Source organism: Erpetoichthys calabaricus, chromosome 1 (genome assembly GCF_900747795.2).
Source record: "Erpetoichthys calabaricus chromosome 1, fErpCal1.3, whole genome shotgun sequence".
NCBI lineage: Eukaryota > Metazoa > Chordata > Cladistia > Polypteriformes > Polypteridae > Erpetoichthys > Erpetoichthys calabaricus.
In genome coordinates, this window is record NC_041394.2 from 174900780 (window position 1) to 174921684 (window position 20905).

Below are 20905 nucleotides of genomic sequence, written 5' to 3' on the forward strand. Positions count from 1 at the left end.
CACAAAAACTTGTCCATCACTTACAACTTCTTCAAAATTCTGCTGCCAGGATAATAACATGCTGTTCTAAATCCACTGAACATATTACACCTCTTCGCTCTCAACTTCACTGGCTCCGTGTTAACTACAGAATGCAATACACAATACTGCTCTTAACATTTAAAGCTGTCCACAACCTCACTGATCTCCTACAGACTTACACTCCTGCTCGCTCCCTCAGATCCTCATCTGCAGCTCTACTTTCTGTACCACACATCAAACTCTGTTCTATGGGAGCTCGAGCTTCTCTCATAATGCTCCTCAACTCTGGAATTCTCTTCCCTCTCATATACGTCAGCTCGATTCAATAACACATTTTAAAACTACCCTCAAAACTTATCTTTTCAAACTGGCATACCAATTGTGAATTTTGCACTGTTACGGCCAGTTATCTTTGTTTGTTTGCTAATTATTGCTTTTTGATTTATCATTCTCTTGTTTTAATTTTACTAATGTTGTTTAATTTTATTGTAAGGTGACCTTGTGAGCTAAGAAAGGCGCCTATTAAATAAAATGTATTATTATTGTTATTATTCATTATTGAGATGAAAACTTGACCAATGTCTGAAAGTCAAAATAGTAAGACTGCAACTGGCAATCTGGTCTTTCTTTTAACAGTGAAATGATACACTCAGTGACAAAAATAAACAATTTTATTGTATACAAATTGGCTTAATAATTTCTGAAAACATTTCACTCATTCCTCTCTCAGTCTCTCTCTCTCACACACACACACAATGTGGTTACTTAAATATATACAGGATAGCATCTAAAATCCATGAAACAGAACTGTCTTACATAGCTTTTTCCGTGTGTTGCCACTGTAATTTGAAAGTATTCAGTTTGGCAATATGGTGCAGCCTTAGTTTGTGGAAGACATATACAACTAAAGACATGAGCATAAAATTATGGTTGTCAATTTCAAACTGTGTTTCCTCGATGTGATCCTTGAGAAAAAACACATCATCTGAACCAGTCTCAGCCCAAACAAACTGATTGATCAAAGATCCACTGACAGCTTGCCCTAATGTCAACTGTCGGGTAACACACTCAGCTACTTTGACCACCTTGACTGTACTCCATCCATCCATCCATTTTCTAACCCGCTGAATCTGAACACAGGGTCATGGGGGTCTGCTGGAGCCAATCCCAGCCAACACTGGGCACAAGGCAGGAAGCAATCCCAGGCAGGGTGCCAACCCACTGCAGCCTTGACTGTACTCTCAGAAGGAATCATCAAACCTCCTTTGTTTTATAATGTGAGCAAGTGGTAGCTTTGATCATATGATGGAGGTACAGCATCTGTTACCAAACTAGTACGGCACACATCACAGGAAAGCTTTCTCAAAATCTCATCTAAGGGCTACCTACAACTGCTTCCTGAGGTGGATTTCTTTGGGAAACTTTCAAAGTTTGAGAAATGTTAACAGCTAACAACAATCTACATAGTTAATGACTACATACATTTAGCCAAAACGTTGTTTGGAGGCTCACTTGAGCACATAAATGCATAGCTTTGCTAGCTTAGCCTGGCGTAGCTAAAGTTAAGATTATAAAACGGGATTTTCTAATGGCCAAATATAACCAAAACAATTGTTCAGCTTTACCTATGAAATGTAATCCCTGTGATGTGGTTTGGAGCGTACAGCGGTTTGTACAGTCCCAAGCAGCACATGCGTGAGGCATCTTTATCCATTACTTCACTCCACAGCAGTGCCACTCGCAATATGGCGGCGACGTTGACGTACGATGCTGCTGGTTAAGATGCATCTAGTAATTCTATGTCTATGGTCTGGATTATTGCCAATCGGTTACAAACTACAATACCCAAGTGGCCCACGGGGAGCCGACTCAACGAGGAAACAAAGAACCACATTTCCCATCAGCAAAGGGAGTGGCACTATACGGGGAGACTCGCTATAGGACAACAGCACCCATAGTGCGTAGCGACCAGCCACTCACCTTACCTCCCAGAGGCAAAAAAGAACTACAGTCCCCATTTTTAAAAGTGAGTCGGTCTAGAAATAGAGGGATTTTGTTAATGGAGAAAAAATAACGTTATATTGGTATCCTGCAGAGATCGAAGTATACACTTTTTGTTGCAGGTAAAAGTTTACCTAACAATCAGATATCAGCCGCCGCAGAACTGCAGTACCCAAAGTGCTCCGCGCTGTGAACCGCTGGCGGAGAAGCGGAAGGCTCTGTTGGAAGTGTGGCAGGTAGGCTTTCTCAGATTGGTTTGCGTTTTAAGTAAGTTTCATTTAGCGAATGTTGCATTACACTTTTTATTTGGAAGTAACAAGTCAGTTGCTTCGGGTTCTCTGTCTGGCTGGACTGCGTTTTACTTTGTAGGGTATTTCTCTTAGTCCATACCATGCCGGCGCACGAGTGGCGAGTCCGGTAAGGAGCAGCTTCCGGGCAAGCGAACAGGGAAGGGCCGCGTCTTCTCAGGACCCTGCCATTTCAAAGTGTCAGATCACAGGTTTAATTAGTGCCTGAGCATATCTATGCCTTGTGTCGTCAAGCGATTTCTTCTTGTCTGCTATATAGGCAAAAAACTGCCTGACCCGGGTCTTCCTGTGTTGTTCTAGTACTTTAAAAAATGTATTAAAAGCTCGGCACATTCTAAGAATATATAACATAACCTAAAACAGGTTCAAATCTCTTACAGTTGTTTTTTTATAAACTGAGTAAACGAAAACAAAACAAAACAGATTATTTATATATATATATATATATATATAAATAAATAATATGGAAAGAATGTCGAATGTAAAAAATAATAAAGCTGAGCCACCTGAACAAAGGAATATATTTCCTTAACTGTTGTGTTGATATTGCAGATTTATTACTGTAGACGTGGTGTCTTTCTGGAGAGCTTCATCTTATGTATATGAAATTTTGCATCATTCTGAGGCTCAAGCAGACCTCAAATAAAAACCAAGTTTAAAAATAAGGAGCAGCTGATAGTTCTGCTGATTTCTAAGTAGTTATTTATTTTAGTTCCTCAAGAAGTGATAATGTATTTTATTACATCTAGTGGCTCAGTTAGAGCAAGTGGAACCTTTCTATTTTGGTAACCCATTCTTTTGTTTGCAATAATAAGAAATCCAACTTGACATTGATCACATCTGTGATGCAACTTGTCCAAGTTCAAAGAACCATTGATGTAAGGATGAATAACCATTACTTTCATATGGTTGGAACTTTTGACTAAATTATGGTCTTCTCAGTTGTTATTGTGTACTTGGATGAGTGACTCACCAAAAGGCTAGATATGAACAACAGTAAACCTTCTGCACAACTGACAGCATGTATTATTCTGTCTTTGTTGCTTTTGTATTCTGTATCCTGTCCCTGATGCTCAGCAGATAGAGCAGTAAGGTTTCTGTGATTTACTCGATGTTCAGTAGATGTTTCTGCTCATCTTTTCCTTTCCACCATATCACTTGGTTTTATGATTACTTTGCTGTAATAAACATATGACCACTGGTCACTTTTTTGACCTTGCTGCTACCATAATTTTTTTTGAATTTCCAGAATATATCTAGTCATAGGCTTTTGAATATGGCCAAGATCAGAGTTGTAGCCCCAGTAGTTCACTAGTAAACTCATGACAGATGGACAGATCTTAAGCATTTTATATGTATAGGTAAGAATCTGAGCTAATAGAGGCACTATCAAAATGTGACAGCATGCAGTAAATTTGAAGTGGGATTTCTCTACCGATGAATTTACAATGAAGAAGTGTTCAATAGATTCTGTAACCCCTATACTGAATGTATAAGTGTCACATACATCAAGGAGCTTATGCAGTATTTTATTAATCAGTTGTAGCTTTGTAATATTTTAAACAGCAATTCTCTCATTTTTTTTACTGATAAATAACTAATAAAGATTAAGGTCCTTATTGTGTGACAGTTTTTCCTTTGTTGAGTTGACTGTTAAAGTGTCATTAGAGGATTAGTTTTATGAATTAATAAGTGCTTTATAACATTATTACATTTATGATAGCTCCATTTATAGATAATAAAAATCTGTCTAATGTTCACAATGGTATGAGGGGGAAAAACTTATGGAACAGAGTTGCATACCTTTTTATATTCTCTTATTTAAGCACCATTTCCACATTTGGAGCAAAAATTAGAACAGACAATTTATACTGTGATTCTTGCACAGGCAATTATATGGTCATTCTTATCATTAAAATAGTTTAACAGCAACATTTTATTGATAAATGAGTTGTGTTATAAATTGTAAGTTTCCCTTATGGGTAATATGTCCATTGTTCCAGAGGGAAAGAAAAACTATGGAGAATAGTTGTTTGTTAAGCAAATGCCAGCTCAACAACTTGTTGATGAAAGGCAGACAATTTTATAGGGAAACTACCTATTTTTGTAGGGCCATAATATCAAGAGACTGCAACCTACAAATTTTGCTGAAAGTGAAATTGGATATTCTATTCCATTTACTTCAAGAATTATTAAGAAGTCTTTAGATCAAGCTAATTTTAATAGTGTGGTAGAGTTTAGAGAAGTCAAGGACATCTGTTATTTTAATTTTAACACACCCTTTTTCATATTAACTAGCTCCACATTAAAAGTTAGAAATCTTTCCAAAATTTTTTAATCGTTTTTTTTTTTTTTAAGTCATCTTCTTCAGTTTTTTAATTGCCAGATATATAATTCTGAGTTTAAATATCTCCCAGTGTTTCCTGCACTTTTTACTTTTCATTCAGTGTTAATCAATAAGTATATTTACTTTCTTGACTAAATGCTAATTTTTCCCTTTAGCTGTTCTATTTCCAGTATGTTCCATATCTTAATTTTTCTAATTGCTCTTCTAAAGCTATGTGAATTTTAATTTTTTTTGGTTTGTCAGTAAAGCCAGACAAATTCCAACCTCATTAATTTTACTTCTAACTTTGAAATGAGTCATATATTGATTCTGGGTTGAAAACTTAAACCTTTGTTGTGCTCTTTAGCACAAATAGAAATTAGAAAAATAGGATTTCTAATTCTTCAGATGTCAATTAAGTCTAGATTGTTGTCAGAAGACTGTAAGCAATGTCTTTTGTAATATGGTCTGGGTGAAGATCATTACAATACAATACAATACAATACAGTTTATTTTTGTATAGCCCAAAATCACACAGGAAGTGCCGCAATGGGCTTTAACAGGCCCTGCCTCTTGACAGCCCCCCAGCCTTGACTCTCTAAGAAGACAAGGAAAAACTCCCCAAAAAAAAACTAGTAGGGAAAAAATGGAAGAAACCTTGGGAAAGGTAGTTCAAAGAGAGACCCCTTTCCAGGTAGGTTGGGCGTACAGTGGGTGTCAAAAAAAGGGGGTCAATACAATACAATACAATACACAGAACAGAACAAATCCTCAATAAAAAATTAAAAAATTTTTAGAAGTACGGAGCAGAATTTAACAGTAGATGATATCACATAATAAGATTTAGATAATTTTAGACTCCTGGAGACCTCATCCATCAAGCTGCCTCCCCCATTTGGCCATTCCACGGCTGAAACAGTGTTGGGCCAGCCAATCCGATGAAGGGACCCCTCTTTTTCATGATTCCTGCAATCCTCCATCAGAGATGACTTTACCTTAGGCAGGCAAAACAACTTGGCAGGTGGGCCGTGGCACCAAGTGCCACATTTGAGTACCGAGAAGAGAAACAGAATAGGTGAGGGTTAGTATCCAATTCTAACTATCATGTTACTTATGTTTTAGTGCTAATGACTAACAACAGAGATGCACTCTGTACAGTTAATCAGCAGCTCTAGTCAGGATATGCTAAACTGAAGTAGTGAGTCTTCAGCCGGGATTTAAAAGCTGAGACCGAAGGGGCATCTCTTATAGTAGCAGGCAGACCATTCCACAGTTTAGGGGCCCTGTAACTAAAAGCTCGACCTCCCATTGTTATTTTATTAATCCTTGGAACCATAAGCAGACCACCATCTTGAGATCTTAATGTGCGCTCTGGTTTGTAAGTCATGATAAGTTCAGACAAGTAAGCTGGACCTCGGCCGTTGAATGCTTTATATGTTAAAAGAAGGATTTTGAAATCTGCCCTAAACTTAACTGGGAGCCAGTGTAAGGATTTAAGAACTGGAGTTATGTGTTCGTATTTTCTTGTTCTTATAATAATTCTTGCAGCCGCATTTTGTATTAACTGGAGGCCGTATAAAGAACAGTTTGAACATCCAGTGAACACTGCATTGCAGTAGTCAATCCTACTAGAGATAAATGCATGAATTAATTTCTCAGAACCCTGTTTATTTAGAAAGCGCCTTAATTTCCTAACATTTTTAAGATGGAAGAAACATGTTTTGGACAACTTTGTAATATGCGTTTTAAATGACATGCTAGAGTCAAAGATAATTCCTAGATTGCGGGCTGATTCAGTAAAATTAATTGGGATTCCAACCGAGTTAAAAGATGACAAAATATTGTTATAATCAGCATCATTCCCTCCAACAATTAACATCTCTGTTTTATCTGTATTTAAGGACAAGTAGTTCTCATTCATCCACTCCTTTAATTCGCTAACACAACTAATTAAAGACAACATCAGAGAAACTTCATCTGATTTAAATGAAAGGTATAACTGGGTGTCATCTGCATACGAGTGAAAATTAACATTGTTTCCTAATGAGAGATCCCAGTGGAAGCATGTAAAGTGAAAACAGTAGAGGTCCCAGTACTGAGCCCTGCGGGACACCATATTGAACTTCTGTGTATAATGATGGAGTACTGTCAGCACATTTCTGTACATACTGGAATCGATTTGATAAAAAAGAACTAAACCAAGCGAGCACGGTGCCTGTAAGCCCAACATCATTTTCTAGCCTGTGTAGTAAAATAGAATGGTTGATGGTGTCAAATGCTGCACTTAAGTCCAACAACATAATTACAGTGGAGTTTCCTTCATCGGAGGATATCAGAATGTCGTTTACAACCCGCATTAGTGCCGTTTCTGTACTATGACCAGTGCGAAAACCAGACTGGAATTTCTAAAATAAATTGTAATACGTAAGGTGTGACTGAAGCTGATTGGCGACTACTTTTTCTAGTATTTTAGAGAGAAACGGTAAATTTGAAATAGGCCTATAATTATTTAGTATGTGTGGGTCTAAGTCTGACTTTTTAAGTAATGGTTTAATGCAGTGGTTTCCAAACTTTATTTTATCACGGCTCCCTTAAAAATATTTGATCATATGGCGCCTCTCTTCCATTTTATAAAATACTACAAACACAAACATTTTTAGTACTAAAAAATTTATTCAGATAAACTCTTATGCACAAGAAAAAACGAATAACGATATTTTATTATTGTCGCTTAATGAGATGGATGTACTTGCCTATTAGCGCAAAGTTTATCAAATCTCGGTGTCATTGATGAGATAGCTACACGAAGCTCCTTTTCTACAACCAAACGAGCACGATATTTCGATTTTATTGCAGCTAATGCAGAAAATCCTGTTTCGCATAAATAAGATGTTGCGAACGGCAGCAATACTTTTAAAGCTTTATTTGACAAAATATTATATTCACTCTTAATATCTAGCCAAAATTGAATCAGAGATACATTCTGAAATTTTTGTTTTAAAGAAGTATCACAAGATAGTTCAATCAAGTTTTCTTTCTCAATACTTGTTAATTCAAATTCATCATCTTCTTCTTCGATAAATGGATTCTGTATCCACACATATTTTGTAAAATCAAGATCATCAAAATAATTCGAAAAATGAATTAACAAACCATCCAAGTGTTCAACAAATAGATTTTTGTTTGCTTCTATATTAACTTGGGCGCATAAATTTAAAAGTGGAAACATGTCGAACCTATTTTTTTCCAAATTTGTCTTCCATATCTCCATTTTTTTAATGAATGCTTTCACTTTATCTTTTTGAATCAATAAATGCATTTGTGGCCCTTGCATCGATTTATTCAAAACACTCAATTTTCCAAAAATTTCCACCAAATAGGTAAGTTTAATAATAAAATTATCATCCCTAAACATATTTGCATCCTCATTATGATTTTCTTCGAGAAAAATTGCAATTTCTTCTTTGAGTTCAAGTACCCTCTGAATCACTTTTGCACGAGATAGCCAGCGCACTTCACAATAATACAAAAGTGAGGTGTAAGCAGCTTCCATATCTTCACACAGCTTTGCAAATAACCTAACTTTTAATGGACTGTTTTTTATGTAGTTTACAACTTTCGTTACTTTTGTAAAAACGTAGTTAAGTTCCTCACTCATATTTTTTGATACGAGAGCTGCTCTGTGGAGCATGCAGTGCGTCCAGAGAACATCGGGTGTTTTCCTTTTAATTAGTGCTTGAAGGCCAGTTTTGTGTCCTGACATTGACTGTGCACCGTCTGTACAAAGCCCAATGCAATTATTCCACAATATGCCGTTCTCATCAAAAAAATTGTCGATTATATTAAAAATTTCACTGGATGTGGCTTTGCCAGGAATGGGTTTGCAAAATAATATATCTTCAATTATATTATTCTCTTCAACATATCGAACATATGCAATTAAATGTGCGTCTTTAGCTACATCGGTTGCTTCATCTACTTGTAAGGCGAATTTTGAAGTGCGCATCTGAGAAACTAATTGATCGCAAAGATCGTCAGATATATCATCGATTCTTCTGCCAACAGTGTTATCAGCAAGCGGTATTTGTCGCAACTGTTTTGCATATGATTCGCCAAACATTGTTTTGACCATATCAATAGCTGCTGGCAAAACTAATGTTTCTCCTATTGTGTGTGGTTTTTTACACTTCGCGATTCTGTAAGATACTAAGTACGATGCTAGTAACGCATTTGATGGAATATGAACTATTTTTTTGAATGTTTGCTTTTGTTTAGTGAACTCATCCAATTTTCTTTGAAAAAATTCTTGGGACTTACCAACGTATTGAGAATGCATAGTTTCAATGTGGCGTTTTAATTTTCCGGGTCTCATACTATCAGCAGCCAAAACTTTCGAACAAAACAAACACATTGGTTTTTCCACATTATCAGTAATAACACTTGTAAATCCGAACGATAAATAAGACGAATCGTATTTTCTTGTCTTGGGAGTTCTTCCTTCCTGATTCCTACTACTTGTGCCAACATCAGATTCTTCATTATTAGAGGATTTTCTCTTATAACCAGTCAAGAACTTATCCATTTCTCTAAAAATATTAGGATAATTAATTTATTGTTCTTAAAAAAATTAAACTTAATTAAATTACTTACTATTGTGATCAGTGAGTAATTAGGTACGTCAAAGTAAAATAAGAAACACAATCTAACACTGCTGAGCTAAACTGAAGTCGATATTGTCTCGATTTTTGGAGAGTTACTGGTCGGCCAAGTTACGTGTCATACCGCTGGTGGTTTATCCTTGCAATGAGTGGATATCGTAGGTAAGAAAGTGAGAAGTCCGACAACGCGTCTTAATATTTACGCAGTAATACGCAGCCGCCAAATCTTTTCGCGTATGCGCATAGACAATACAAGCCCTACGGCCTACGGTGCTGATATATTTCTGAACCGTACTGTTTGCTACGGGGTAAGGGTAGCATCAGCAGCATAGTAGTTAATATGTACCTATATGTTACGTATCGTATTACCTGCATGTGCACTTTTTTTTGTCAATCCTGGCTAATATTCGCGCCTCCCCTTAGACTAGTCCACGCCTCCCTAGGGAGGCGCGCCTCCCAGTTTGGAAAACGCTGGTTTAATGACTGACACTTTTAGTGTATCAGGTACTGTGCCATGCAATAATGAACTACTGATACTGTTTAGTATAGGCGCTGCAAGAACATTCATTGCACTTTTTACTAGTTTTGTTGGCACTGGATCTAGGGAACCAGTAGTGGGCTTCATTTTAGAAATTAAAGTTAAGACTTCCTGCTCAGTTACAGGATTAAAATTACTAAAGTGCCGAGTGCAATGTGAGACAGGGTCTGCTAAGCCAGTATTTGGTTTGTAGTGTGATGCAGAGATCTGGGATCTTATATTTTTAATTTCTCATTGAAGAAGTTCATAAAGTCTGTACTGCTAATATCTGTTGGTATTTTGCACTGTTGATCTGAATTTCCATTTGTTAATTTAGCCACTGTTCTAAACAGTACCCGAGGATTTTTATTATTGTTATCTATTAATGTAGAATAGTATTCTGAGCGAGCTTTAAAGAGGGCTTTTTTATATTTATTAACACACTCTGTCCATGCAATTTGAAAGACATGTAGCTTTGTTGTTCTCCATCTGCACTCCAGTTTTTGACACTCTAATTTAAGAGCTCGAGTGTTTTCATTAAACCAGGGAGAGTTTCTATGTGCTTTGATCACTTTTGTTTTAAGGGGAGCCACTGTGTCCAGAGCATCTCTCAAGGTCACATTATAATGTGATGTTAGTTGATCTAAATTGTTTTCCACGTTTACATTTGATGTTAACTGATCTGAATGGTTTTCCGCAGTTACACTCGACTTACTCAAAGTATCTATAAATTTTGAAGCAGAATTATTATCTAGATGTCGCACTGTCTTTGTTTTAATCTGGGAGTGTGTTGACAAGGGCAGGACTAAATCAAATGTAATTAAGTAGTGATCGGAAATAACTTCATTTAATGGAGTGATATTTAAATTTTGAATTTCAACTTTGTAAGTTATAATTAAATCTAGTGTGTGGTTATGATTATGAGTTGGACCTTTGACAATCTGACAAAATCCTACTGAATTTAACAAATAAGTAAAACATTTGCTAAAAGTGTCAGTTTCCACATCAATGTGTACATTAAAATCCCCCATCAGTACTACGTGATCATAATTTATAGCCAAATCAGATAGAAGGTTGCTAAATTCAGTCATGAACAATGAATACAGCCCTGGTGGTCTGTAGACTAGCACTATAATTGTGTTGGAATCTGTTTTAATATTTAAAATGAATGCCTCAAAGGATGTAAAGTTGCCTAAATTTTTAGAAGTGATTTGCATTTTGTTACAATGAATTATTCCAAGGCCGCCTCCTCTACCAAAATCTCTAGACTTATGAAGGAACGAGTAGCCATCTGGTGATGCCTCAGCTAGGGGGACAGTGTCAAATCATTCCGTGGTATTGTTCATAACCATGTTAAAGTTACACCCCATTACAAGTTTAGATTTAGGGTATAGATTCAGTGTATCTCCTACATACTTTTCAATGTCCTCATAAAGATTAATATTTGCCATCATTGAATTATAATTGTACATTGTATATTACGAAGTAAAATGTAATGTTCATCACACTCAACAAAGATAATCAACCAGAGTTCTTTAGAATCACTGTGGAGTACTGATCTCCTGTAGTGCAATACCTCGGTTATTGTGAAAGCTTAAGCTCCTTTTTTGGTTGGGTACATGATGTCTGCCCATCCCTTTCACCATCTGTTTTGTCTTTAAGACCAATAACTGTCCTGAGATCTTTAGTACAGAATAAGTGTTCTCATAGCTGCTCCGTCTCTTTTCTTGTTTATTTATTTCAGAGATGCCTGGAGAGACAGATATGGAGGAGAGTGCCCAAGAGGTGAGATGAAAAAATGTGCGGTTGTTAGTCTTTTATGATGGAACTTGGGAGACACTAGAAGTTGTATAAATTTGGTGGATTGAATAAGATAATTGGAGCTGAAAAGTTCTTGGCTTGTTTCCACAGGCATTCTCCACTTGTTCCACTTCTACAGCTGACGAGACTGACACATTGCCAAGCCTGCCAGAGAATCTCTGTAAGTTGCCAACTTCATAATCTATTTAGTGAACTTGTGGGCTTTATGTTGACTTTGGACTAAAGGTAACAGTAGTTGGCAAAGGTCGGGGTGGTTCTGGGCTGGTATAGTAGTGAAGGGAGTTGAATAGAACATTACAACAATCTAGATTAGAACAGGCCTTTCAGGACAACAAAGCTCACTAGTCCTATCCCCTTAATTCTTCTAAAAAACCATTAAGTCTAGTTTTGAAAGTCCTTAAAGTCTTGCTGTCTACCATGCTACTTGGTAGTTTATTCCAAGTGTCTGTGGTTCTATGTACAAAGAAAAACATCCTATTGTTTGTGCAAAATTTACCCTTAACAAGTTTCCAGTTGTGTTCCCTTGTTCTAGATGAACTAATTTTAAAATAACAGTCTCGATCCACTGTAATTGTCACTCAGTTTGTAGCATGAAAGTGAGTTGCTGACAGAAATTACCTGATGGTGTCATGAGAAATTACTGTAGTTAATCAGTTTTCCCTGGTGGTCAAAAAGAAGCCTATTCTGTTTGAAAACCCAAGGATGATAGTGTAGTTAAATACCCCAGAGTGACTTATGAATTGTTGGACCTGAGAATCTTTTTTTTTTTTTTTTTCCCTTGCATCCCTCCCTTACTTCTGTCTCTCTTTAGCGGATGCAGAGGCAGTTCAGTTTCTGTGGGAAATGAAGATGAAGCGTCGGCGGCAGGCCCCCCAGCTTCCTGATACTGTGACCAAACTACAAGCAGAAGATGGAAGTCTAGTATACCTGGTAGGAACAGCTCACTTTAGTGAGAGCAGCAAGCAGGATGTAGTCAAGGTTGGTGGCTTATCAGTCCAAAAGTGCACTTCTGTCTGACTGTTAGTGGCTTTTGACTCTGGGATGATAAGGCTTTTTTTTCTTTCTTTTTTTTTAAATTTCACCAATGACCCCCCCCCAGACAATTCAGGCAGTTCAGCCGGATGTGGTTCTTGTGGAACTGTGTCAGTACCGAGTTTCCATGCTGAAAATGGATGAACGCACTTTGCTGAAAGAGGCTAAGGAGATCAACATGGAGAAAGTACAACAGGCCATTAAACAGGTGCACTTGGAAGAGTCATTATATTGGGTGTCCCATTGGGTTGTTGTCAGCATAAATATGATATTTGTGCCTTCTTAACTGCATAGAACAATATATTTGGTATGAAATGAGTCAACTTTCTTTTTTGCCTCACTTTACAGTGAGGCTTTTTATTAAAAAGAACAGGTCTTGTCAGGATCTTAAGTGTTTAGATGTATGCTGTAATGCAGTATTCATTCTTTGAAAGATGGATGCCATCTGTAATACACTAACCCTGTACCTGATTCCCAACTCCTCTTTTGTTACAGAATGGTGTAATGTCAGGTCTGATGCAGATTCTCTTGCTCAAGGTATCTGCTCACATCACTGAACAGCTGGGCATGGCACCAGGTGGTGAATTTCGGGAAGCCTTCCGTGAGGTGAGTGAAAAGTCCTAATGCCAATCTGCTACTTTCGTAGTAAGATTTTAACAACTTTGCAGTATCTGAAAAATTGGAACATTATTTTGAATATTCAGACGCAATACTGATTGTCTTGAACAGTGTGTGATTTTTAATTGTCGTATTAATTTTATATAGGGACCTATTAAATTCCAGAAGCAATTTGGAACCCTGGTCCTGGACAAATTATGTTCTTCCTACTTTCATTTCAGCTTACATCTTAAATACTGAATAATTCCCTTTTATTGATATTTGTTTTGTAAGATGCAAGCATTTAAAGTAACCTACAGTATAGTTACATTGTAATATAGATGAAATTAGCACCTTGGGGGTCTAATATTCACTGAATAACCTATTGTCTTTAAAACTTTGTTGTACTTTTTTTGCACGGTCACTAGGCCAAGTCTTTGTGGTGGAGTGAGGATCTTTACAATATAGCAGGAACTCGGAATAAAACCACTACTTTTTCAGGTTGAGGGGGGTGAGTTCAATTTGTTTGGGCATGAAATGAAGATGCTTCCTGGCATAGTCCATCAGGGTATAATCGGGGCAGACCTAGGACATGTTCAAGGGGACTCTTTTCTCTGCTACTCTGGAAGGCCTTTGGGATCCTGTTCGTTGGGACAGGGTGACCTGGTAGGTCAGTCTCACCATTTTGCAATTGGCTCTCTTACCAGCTTAAAAGAATGAAAAAAGTGAAGTAATGTACTATTATTTTTACATTTCAGTTTGAAATTATACTTTTTTTTTTCTTTTTTTTTTATATAAATAACATGCACTGGAAAGTAGTCACAACCTCTTTATTGATTAGTGATGAGTTCAGAACTGTTCAAGAAGAAAATTTTACTTTTGCACAAAAAGCAGGAAAAGATAAGTTCCTATTAGCAGAAAGGCAATAAATGTCAAAGGACAAAATGTGTGGGCATTAACCTCTATGTCCAGTCACTGTTCAGGAAGTGGATGTAGAGATAGTTCATTCATACAAGTACATCAATGACAGGTTGGACTGGTCTCATAACACAGAGGATCCGTAAAAGAGAGGGCAGAGTAGGCTCTTTTTCTTAGGAGACTGCATGCCTTTAATGTTGGAAGTGATATATCCATCACATCTTTTGGCATTTTGGTATTTGGTACACTGTATTAAATCTTCGACAACTCTGTGAAGGTCAGTGTGATTTTTTTTTCTACACTCTGGCATGCTGGTCCAGTAACATTAGTTCAAGAGAGGCCCACTGAATCAACAAGCCGATTAAAAGGACAGGCTCAGTTATAGGGTGCATTCTGGACCCCCTGAACGTAGTAGCGAAGAAGAGAGAATTAAAACAAAACTAAGTGCCATTATGAGCAAAGTTGCACATCCTCTCTCCTAACACACTAAGTACCGAACAAATGCTTCTGGAGCTCCTTTATATCAACAGCAATATCCCTGTATAATGCCGCACTGGAACTGTACCTGACAAGTCACAAGTTTTTCTGGTGTGGGTTCAGACATGTGTGTCTATGTGTATATATATATATATATATATATATATATATATATATATATGTTATTTCTGTCTTTTTGTCTGTCTGTCTGTCGATTTAAATAGAAAGAACTGTCTATCTAGAAATACTGTATTCCACATACATGGATAAGTCAAGTATCTGCAGATTCATACATTACATAGACAGTAAGTTCTGCAGAGTTTTGTATTAACAAAGATAAAAGGGTATTGTTTTCTGTTTAGGCCGGGTTGCATTTCATAATTTCTTAACTAAAACCAAAAGTTAGTCAAAGTATATGAAGTCTGTAGCCAACTCTAGCATATATACACTGTGTGCCATTTTAACTGTTCTGTTTGATAAAGGTCGATGGCACAGTTGTGCAGTGTTTGATGGTGCTGCCTCATGGTACCCTGGTCCTGGATTTAAATCTTTGCATAGACATCCACTACATAAAGTTTGTACATTTTCCCAGGGTCTGCATGAGTTTTCTCCTGATTCTTCAGTTTTTCCCCACATCTCAGTGATGTACAGGTTAGATTGCTTGACAACACCAAGTTGAACTGGTAGAAATGTGTGTGTGTGTTTGTGTGTATGCATGTGTGCGCATGCTCTGGTTCTCCAGATTTAGTTCTCCAATGTAGTCCAGATAGGCTCTGGCTTGGCTACTTACCATTAAAATGAATAAGTTTTGTTTTTCCAAAATTGAAACCATTCTACATAACAAGTTGTGTTAGTAATGCCATGTTACTTTTGAGCGTCTTCTTTCTATTTTAAAATTAATTGGCTAATAGAAAATCAATACTATTTCAGCTTTTATGGACTTTACCTGAAATAATAACACACTTTTTAGCATCAAACTTAATACAATTTTCAACTACTTGGTTGTTAGTAGTATATATGGTTAATAGTTTGTTGGCTTAGGTAGAGAAGAAAATAATGGTATTTGGTAATCTTTTACATTTATTATGCTGAGGTTTGTTACCTTTTTTGATGTGAATGAGGCTATTAAGTTGGCCAGGATGTAATTGCAAAAGTCTCCATGTTCATAGGCTGGCCGAGTGCCTTTCTGCAAATTTCATCTTGGTGATCGACCCATTCCAGTCACATTTAAGAGAGCCATTGCTGCCTTGTCCTTATGGCAGAAGATGAAACTGGCCTGGGGTTTGTGCTTCTTGTCAGACCCCATCAGGTACATTACGTGTATCATTTTTGCAGGCTATCAACTTTGCATACATTTAGCTGATAGTTGTTGTCTTCATTTTAGTAAGGAGGATGTGGAAAAATGCAAACAAAAGGACCTTCTTGAGCAGACTATGTCTGAGATGATTGGAGAGTTTCCAGACCTACACCGAACAATTGTGGCAGAACGTGACATCTACCTGGCCTACATGCTTCAGCAGGCTGCCAAACGGGTGGAAGTGCTTCCCCTGGCAGAGAGTAAGTTGGTCCCCATTGTCCAGATACAGTACAGATCTTACTCCAGTGTTGTTTGGCATGTGTGTTTTTTGTTTTATTCTTTGGCATGGGTTTGTATTTTACTCCAACCCCAGCCCCCACAGATTGGGGTGCTTTGTATTAATATCTTTCTTTCTATTCGTAGAGATGCCAGCTGTAGTGGTGGGTGTGGTTGGGATGGGCCATGTCCCAGGAATTGAGAGCAACTGGAATAAACCGCTAAACATCCAGGAAATCATGAGGTAAGAACACATTGATCTGGTTGGTTTTGGTGACTGATCGGATGCAAAATCTAGGCATGTGTTACTTTTCAGGTAGCATAGTGCTTTCGGTTTAATATATGTTCTTAATTGGTAACACAACCTGATAGCTACTTGGATTATAAACTCTTATTAAGTTAGGATGCAGGCATTTGTGCAAATCTAGGAGCCCACTTGTAAGGCCACCTCACTCGTATTGCCCTCTTATGTAAGCATTATAATGTGGTGTTTGCGCATACATTTGTGAATTTCCCATCGGGATTAATAAAGTGTCTGTCTGTCTGTCTGTCTGTCTGTCAGACAGACAGACTGTCTATCTATCTATCTATCTATCTATCTATCTATCTATCTATCTATCTATCTATCTATCTATCTATCTATCATACATTGGGGCTGACCTGTGCTCTGCTGGTTGACTGTTCCTTGTATGCCATTTTTAATTCCGTTTAACAGAGCCAATTTTTAGTAACATTCCTTATGTGTGACATTAAAACCTTTAACAAGATAGACGCCAACACTGGTATAGTCACATAACTGGAAATATATGTAAATGTTAGAAAAAGTGATGGCAAGAAATGATAACATGTAGTGTGTGTGTGTGTATATATATAATATATATATAAATTAGACGTTTCCAAGACAGCCATTACATTGGATTTTATGAACTGTTCTTGTTATTAAATTTGAAACATTGTTTTTAACAAAATATTTTTTTTATTTATCTCGTAATATAAATAAAAAACCATTGATTTAAAATGACATGCTCACTTTCTGAAAACTGCTGTTATTTGCTTAAACATGGTTAAGAAAGGATTACACTTATTCAGATCCTACATAAGTAATAGATCAGTACACTTAGTTTTATTTTGGCACTTAATTTTATATCTACATTCTGCCACACTGACAAACTTGTATCATGTTCTTGGAGCCTGACAGATACAGTGTCGTCTAAGTATACTCTAAGGACTGTGACATCACTATAACTTGTGTTTTGGCGTATACCCATGTAATTTAAAAATAAGATGAAAAGAAAAAATAAATAAAGTATCAAGTGTTCCTTTATATTTCTGATTTTTTTTTGTTTTGGTATACATGCTTTCTCATTTTAGAATAGTCCCACACTTGGTGTTTCACCCTCCATTTAAATAGTTTTTTTTTTTGTGCACAATACCTATATCAAGTCTGACACCTTGTCCTGGACTGGTTCTAACTTCATTCTCAATGCTGGTGGGATAGGAGCCAGGATCTCCTTAATCCTTGAAAGAAAATGGGTATGGTGAGTTGTGCTTTATCAAGCCCACTACCTATCAGTATTTCTAAACTGTTTGCTTGTATCTGAGGTGCTTTGCCAAGCCCTTTCCTACAGCTAATTTCAGTAGCTTTTTGTTTTAAATTGTTTCATTTTTAGTAAGTGAAATTCTAGCCCGATTATGATAATTGTCAGTACTATTTACAGGTCTATTTTGCGGGTCTAAGCAATGACCATAAAACTACTCTAATGCAACAGAAAATCCATTGTGAGTGTACAACATGCTGAAAAGTTTTGAACTGTCAAGACTAAGATCTTCTGTATACAGATGGCACAGTTAAGGCTAAATGGAGTTTGGGTCTTAACACTTACTTTCAGTTGCAATACATACTGTGATGGCACCCTTTTCTATGACCTGTGGGGCTTTTAATGATTCTCTGCTAACAACATTCTCTCTTTTCTGCTTACAGTGTGGCCCCACCTTCTCTGTCTGGCACTCTCCTGAAGACTGCGGTCAAGGGTGCACTAATTGGAGTGATGGGCTACTTGTGTTATCGTGCAGGATCTGGTGTCAGCAGGGCACTTATGTCCACGTCCATGATCCAGGCCTTCTTCAGACATTTCTCTTCCAAAGGACCCTGAATGACTAATTGGAACCTTCAGCTGAACTTGCTGGTACCCAGCTTGTGGACTTGGGCTCCTTTTTATGGCTCCTTAAATTTTAATGTTTGCCTTAATTCTCCTGGCTGTAGGGGACTCTCCTGTCTGCTGGAGAAAGGGAAGAAGTTTGCAGCAGTGTGCCCCTCACCTCCTCCCACTGCCTCCTGTCTATGGACTCGATGCAAAGAGCAAGCCATCCTCCCCTAAAATCTAAACTTCTTCTCTACCTCTGTGAATGACAAATCATTTTGAACTGAAATTTTGCAAGGGCTACTATTTTGCCCTTGTGATGCAGGACTCCTTTTAATCTGTGGGTCATTCTCTTACTTTCTGTCTGGGGCCGGCACCTGCTTCATGTCCTATTGTACGTAAGGTACCAACAGAGGAGCTTGCAGTCCCACAGCCTTATCACTACTGCCTTATGTGGAGGTCTTGGACTGTGGGTTGCTGAATCCTGTCTGCCTCTCATCAGTGTGAGATTATGTGAGGTCTGTGCATAATGAACTCGCATAAGAGTGTCAGTGTATGGTGTTTAGGTATCGCCTATAATGGGTATCCTAATTTATGAAGTTTGCCAGTAGCATATGCTGTCTGGCATAGACAACCTGCAACCCTGGTACCTCCATTGCCCTAATTGCTATCGTGAATAATTTCATTCTTTCCGTTAGAGTAAGATTTGCCAGCTATGCTCACTCATTAGAATAGCATAGGTTCTCGGGAGGGCTGACTCAACTTGTTGGGGTTGGGGGTTAAGATGGTATGTTATTGGGAAGCAGGCAGGTTTTGGGTGAACTGGTCTGGGAGAAGTTTAATAATGAGATATTGCTGCACCCTTGTTCTCCCTACCCACTGAGGGATGAGCAGATGGTGCTCTAGTATAGACTGGCAGTTATTGGTTGTCCGCTGTGCAATACTGGGTTGTTTTTTTCATAACCATGCACTGTCTGCAGCACCACTTAACTGCCTATTAGTTGAGAGACCTACTGATGCCTTTGCTGTAGTGTCTCTTTTAATTTGAATCATAAGAGATGCAATATATGTGGGGTGTGAGTTTCCCAAGCTGGGCTCCCCAACTTTTTGGTGCCAGTCACACATTTTCAGTCATGCCAAATAGGAAGTGTGACATGGTGACTTCTTTAAATAAAGTTTTATGTGATAATGCTTGTTGTTTTTTTGTTTATAGAGACGCACACGGGCTAAACATCAACTGGTTCTTTTATTTTCTGTTAAGATGAGGGTTTAATTGCAAGTGCATAAATTAATTGTGGCAGCCCAGGCTCTGACAACTTATGTATATTGGTGGGATATATGGGGAAAATGGAGGATGAGTGGATGGTCAAGTATTACAATTAATGTTTAAATGAATTTGGAAATAGTGCACTTCAAAAATACTGCAGAAAAAAACTTTTAAAATAATCAGTTTCAAAATGTAAAATAGTTAAAATGGAGCAGAAAAATGAGAGTCTAATTGGAGGACATCTGTAGTCCATTATACGGAATTGCATGGGAGAGAAATAAAATCCTTTAGAGAAAGTCTAGCTTGGTGGCTAAGGCTTTGCTTTCCTTCCAGTCTCTTGCTTTACTCATGTGTGAGCTGTGGCCAATGAAACAACACCTCAGCTGAAGGCTTCACTGCTCCGTGCTTTTGTTGTTGCTGGGGCCTGTTGTATTTGGCACAGTGACTGCAGTTTTTCATTTAATTTTTTAGTTAGAAAATCAATTATTGCCACAAATGGAACATTGATTGTTAAGTGGCTAAATGTGTGATTAGTTATGCCTTCCATTGTTAAACGGCTTTATTTAGAGACATTTTTTTTCTCTCTAACCATTTCTCCAAGTAATGAAGTGCAAATTACAATGGAAATGAGAACTGCGGCAGCACCATTTTCCTCTGTGTGCTTTTTGTAAATTCTTTGGATAAGAAAAGGTAACTGAAAAGTGCTTGTCTGCCCCGGTCCAAAACTATTTTAAGAATGGTTCTGAGAAAAAGTAAAATGTAAAAATACAGTGGAACCTCGAGATACGATCACCTCTGTATACGAGAAATTCAAAATACGAGGAAAGTATGAGCGAAAAATTCAGATCTAAATGCGAGCATTGGCTCGCGTAACGAGCCACGAGCCAGGCTGTGGGTATAGCTCGCAGCTTAGCGAGGGGGCGTGGTAGCAGTTGCGAGACGCGATCTGCGGTGTCTGCGTTTCTCACTTAAGTGCACAGGTGGGAAACTGCCCACATCCATGATTGTTCCTGTGGCTGATGGGCTGCAGCTGCCATGTCCTCCCCGCATATATAGAGAAGCGCGAGCCGGTTAAGGGGGAAGAAGTAAAAGAAAAGAGAGGAGAGAGAACGGAGGTTGCAGCGAGCGAGCGGGCGGGCGGGAGAGCAAGCGAGTGCAGGCTCGCGTGTAGCTAAACAGTGAGCTGAACAGGCGAGCCAAACAGCTGAAGCAGGACGGTGTAGAAAAGGTCAGCTGTATTAAGAGTGT

At 37.8% G+C, this 20905-nt stretch overlaps 1 protein-coding gene across 1 annotated transcript; it reads left to right on the forward strand.

Annotated features, from left to right (window-relative positions):
* Positions 1–1968: 1968 nt before the first annotated feature.
* On the forward strand, positions 1969–19956 carry trabd (TraB domain containing). The gene is made up of 10 exons (XM_051924520.1): positions 1969–2258; positions 11576–11616; positions 11743–11812; positions 12464–12630; positions 12752–12892; positions 13180–13290; positions 15846–15985; positions 16061–16233; positions 16397–16493; positions 18231–19956. The coding sequence occupies exons 2-10, from the start codon at positions 11578–11580 to the stop codon at positions 18400–18402; spliced, it is 1110 nt and encodes a 369-aa protein (XP_051780480.1). The 5' UTR covers positions 1969–2258; positions 11576–11577; the 3' UTR covers positions 18403–19956.
* The last annotated feature ends 949 nt before the right edge of the window (positions 19957–20905 follow it).

Excerpts from the sequence above, each read along its gene's own strand:
- trabd (XM_051924520.1), top strand. The coding sequence starts at position 11,578 with ATGCCTGGAGAGACAGATATGGAGGAGAGTGCCCAAGAG. Across the intron at positions 12,893-13,179 it reads TACAACAGGCCATTAAACAG|AATGGTGTAATGTCAGGTCT; the intron begins GTGCACTTGGAA and ends CTTTTGTTACAG. Across the intron at positions 13,291-15,845 it reads TTCGGGAAGCCTTCCGTGAG|GCTGGCCGAGTGCCTTTCTG; the intron begins GTGAGTGAAAAG and ends CCATGTTCATAG.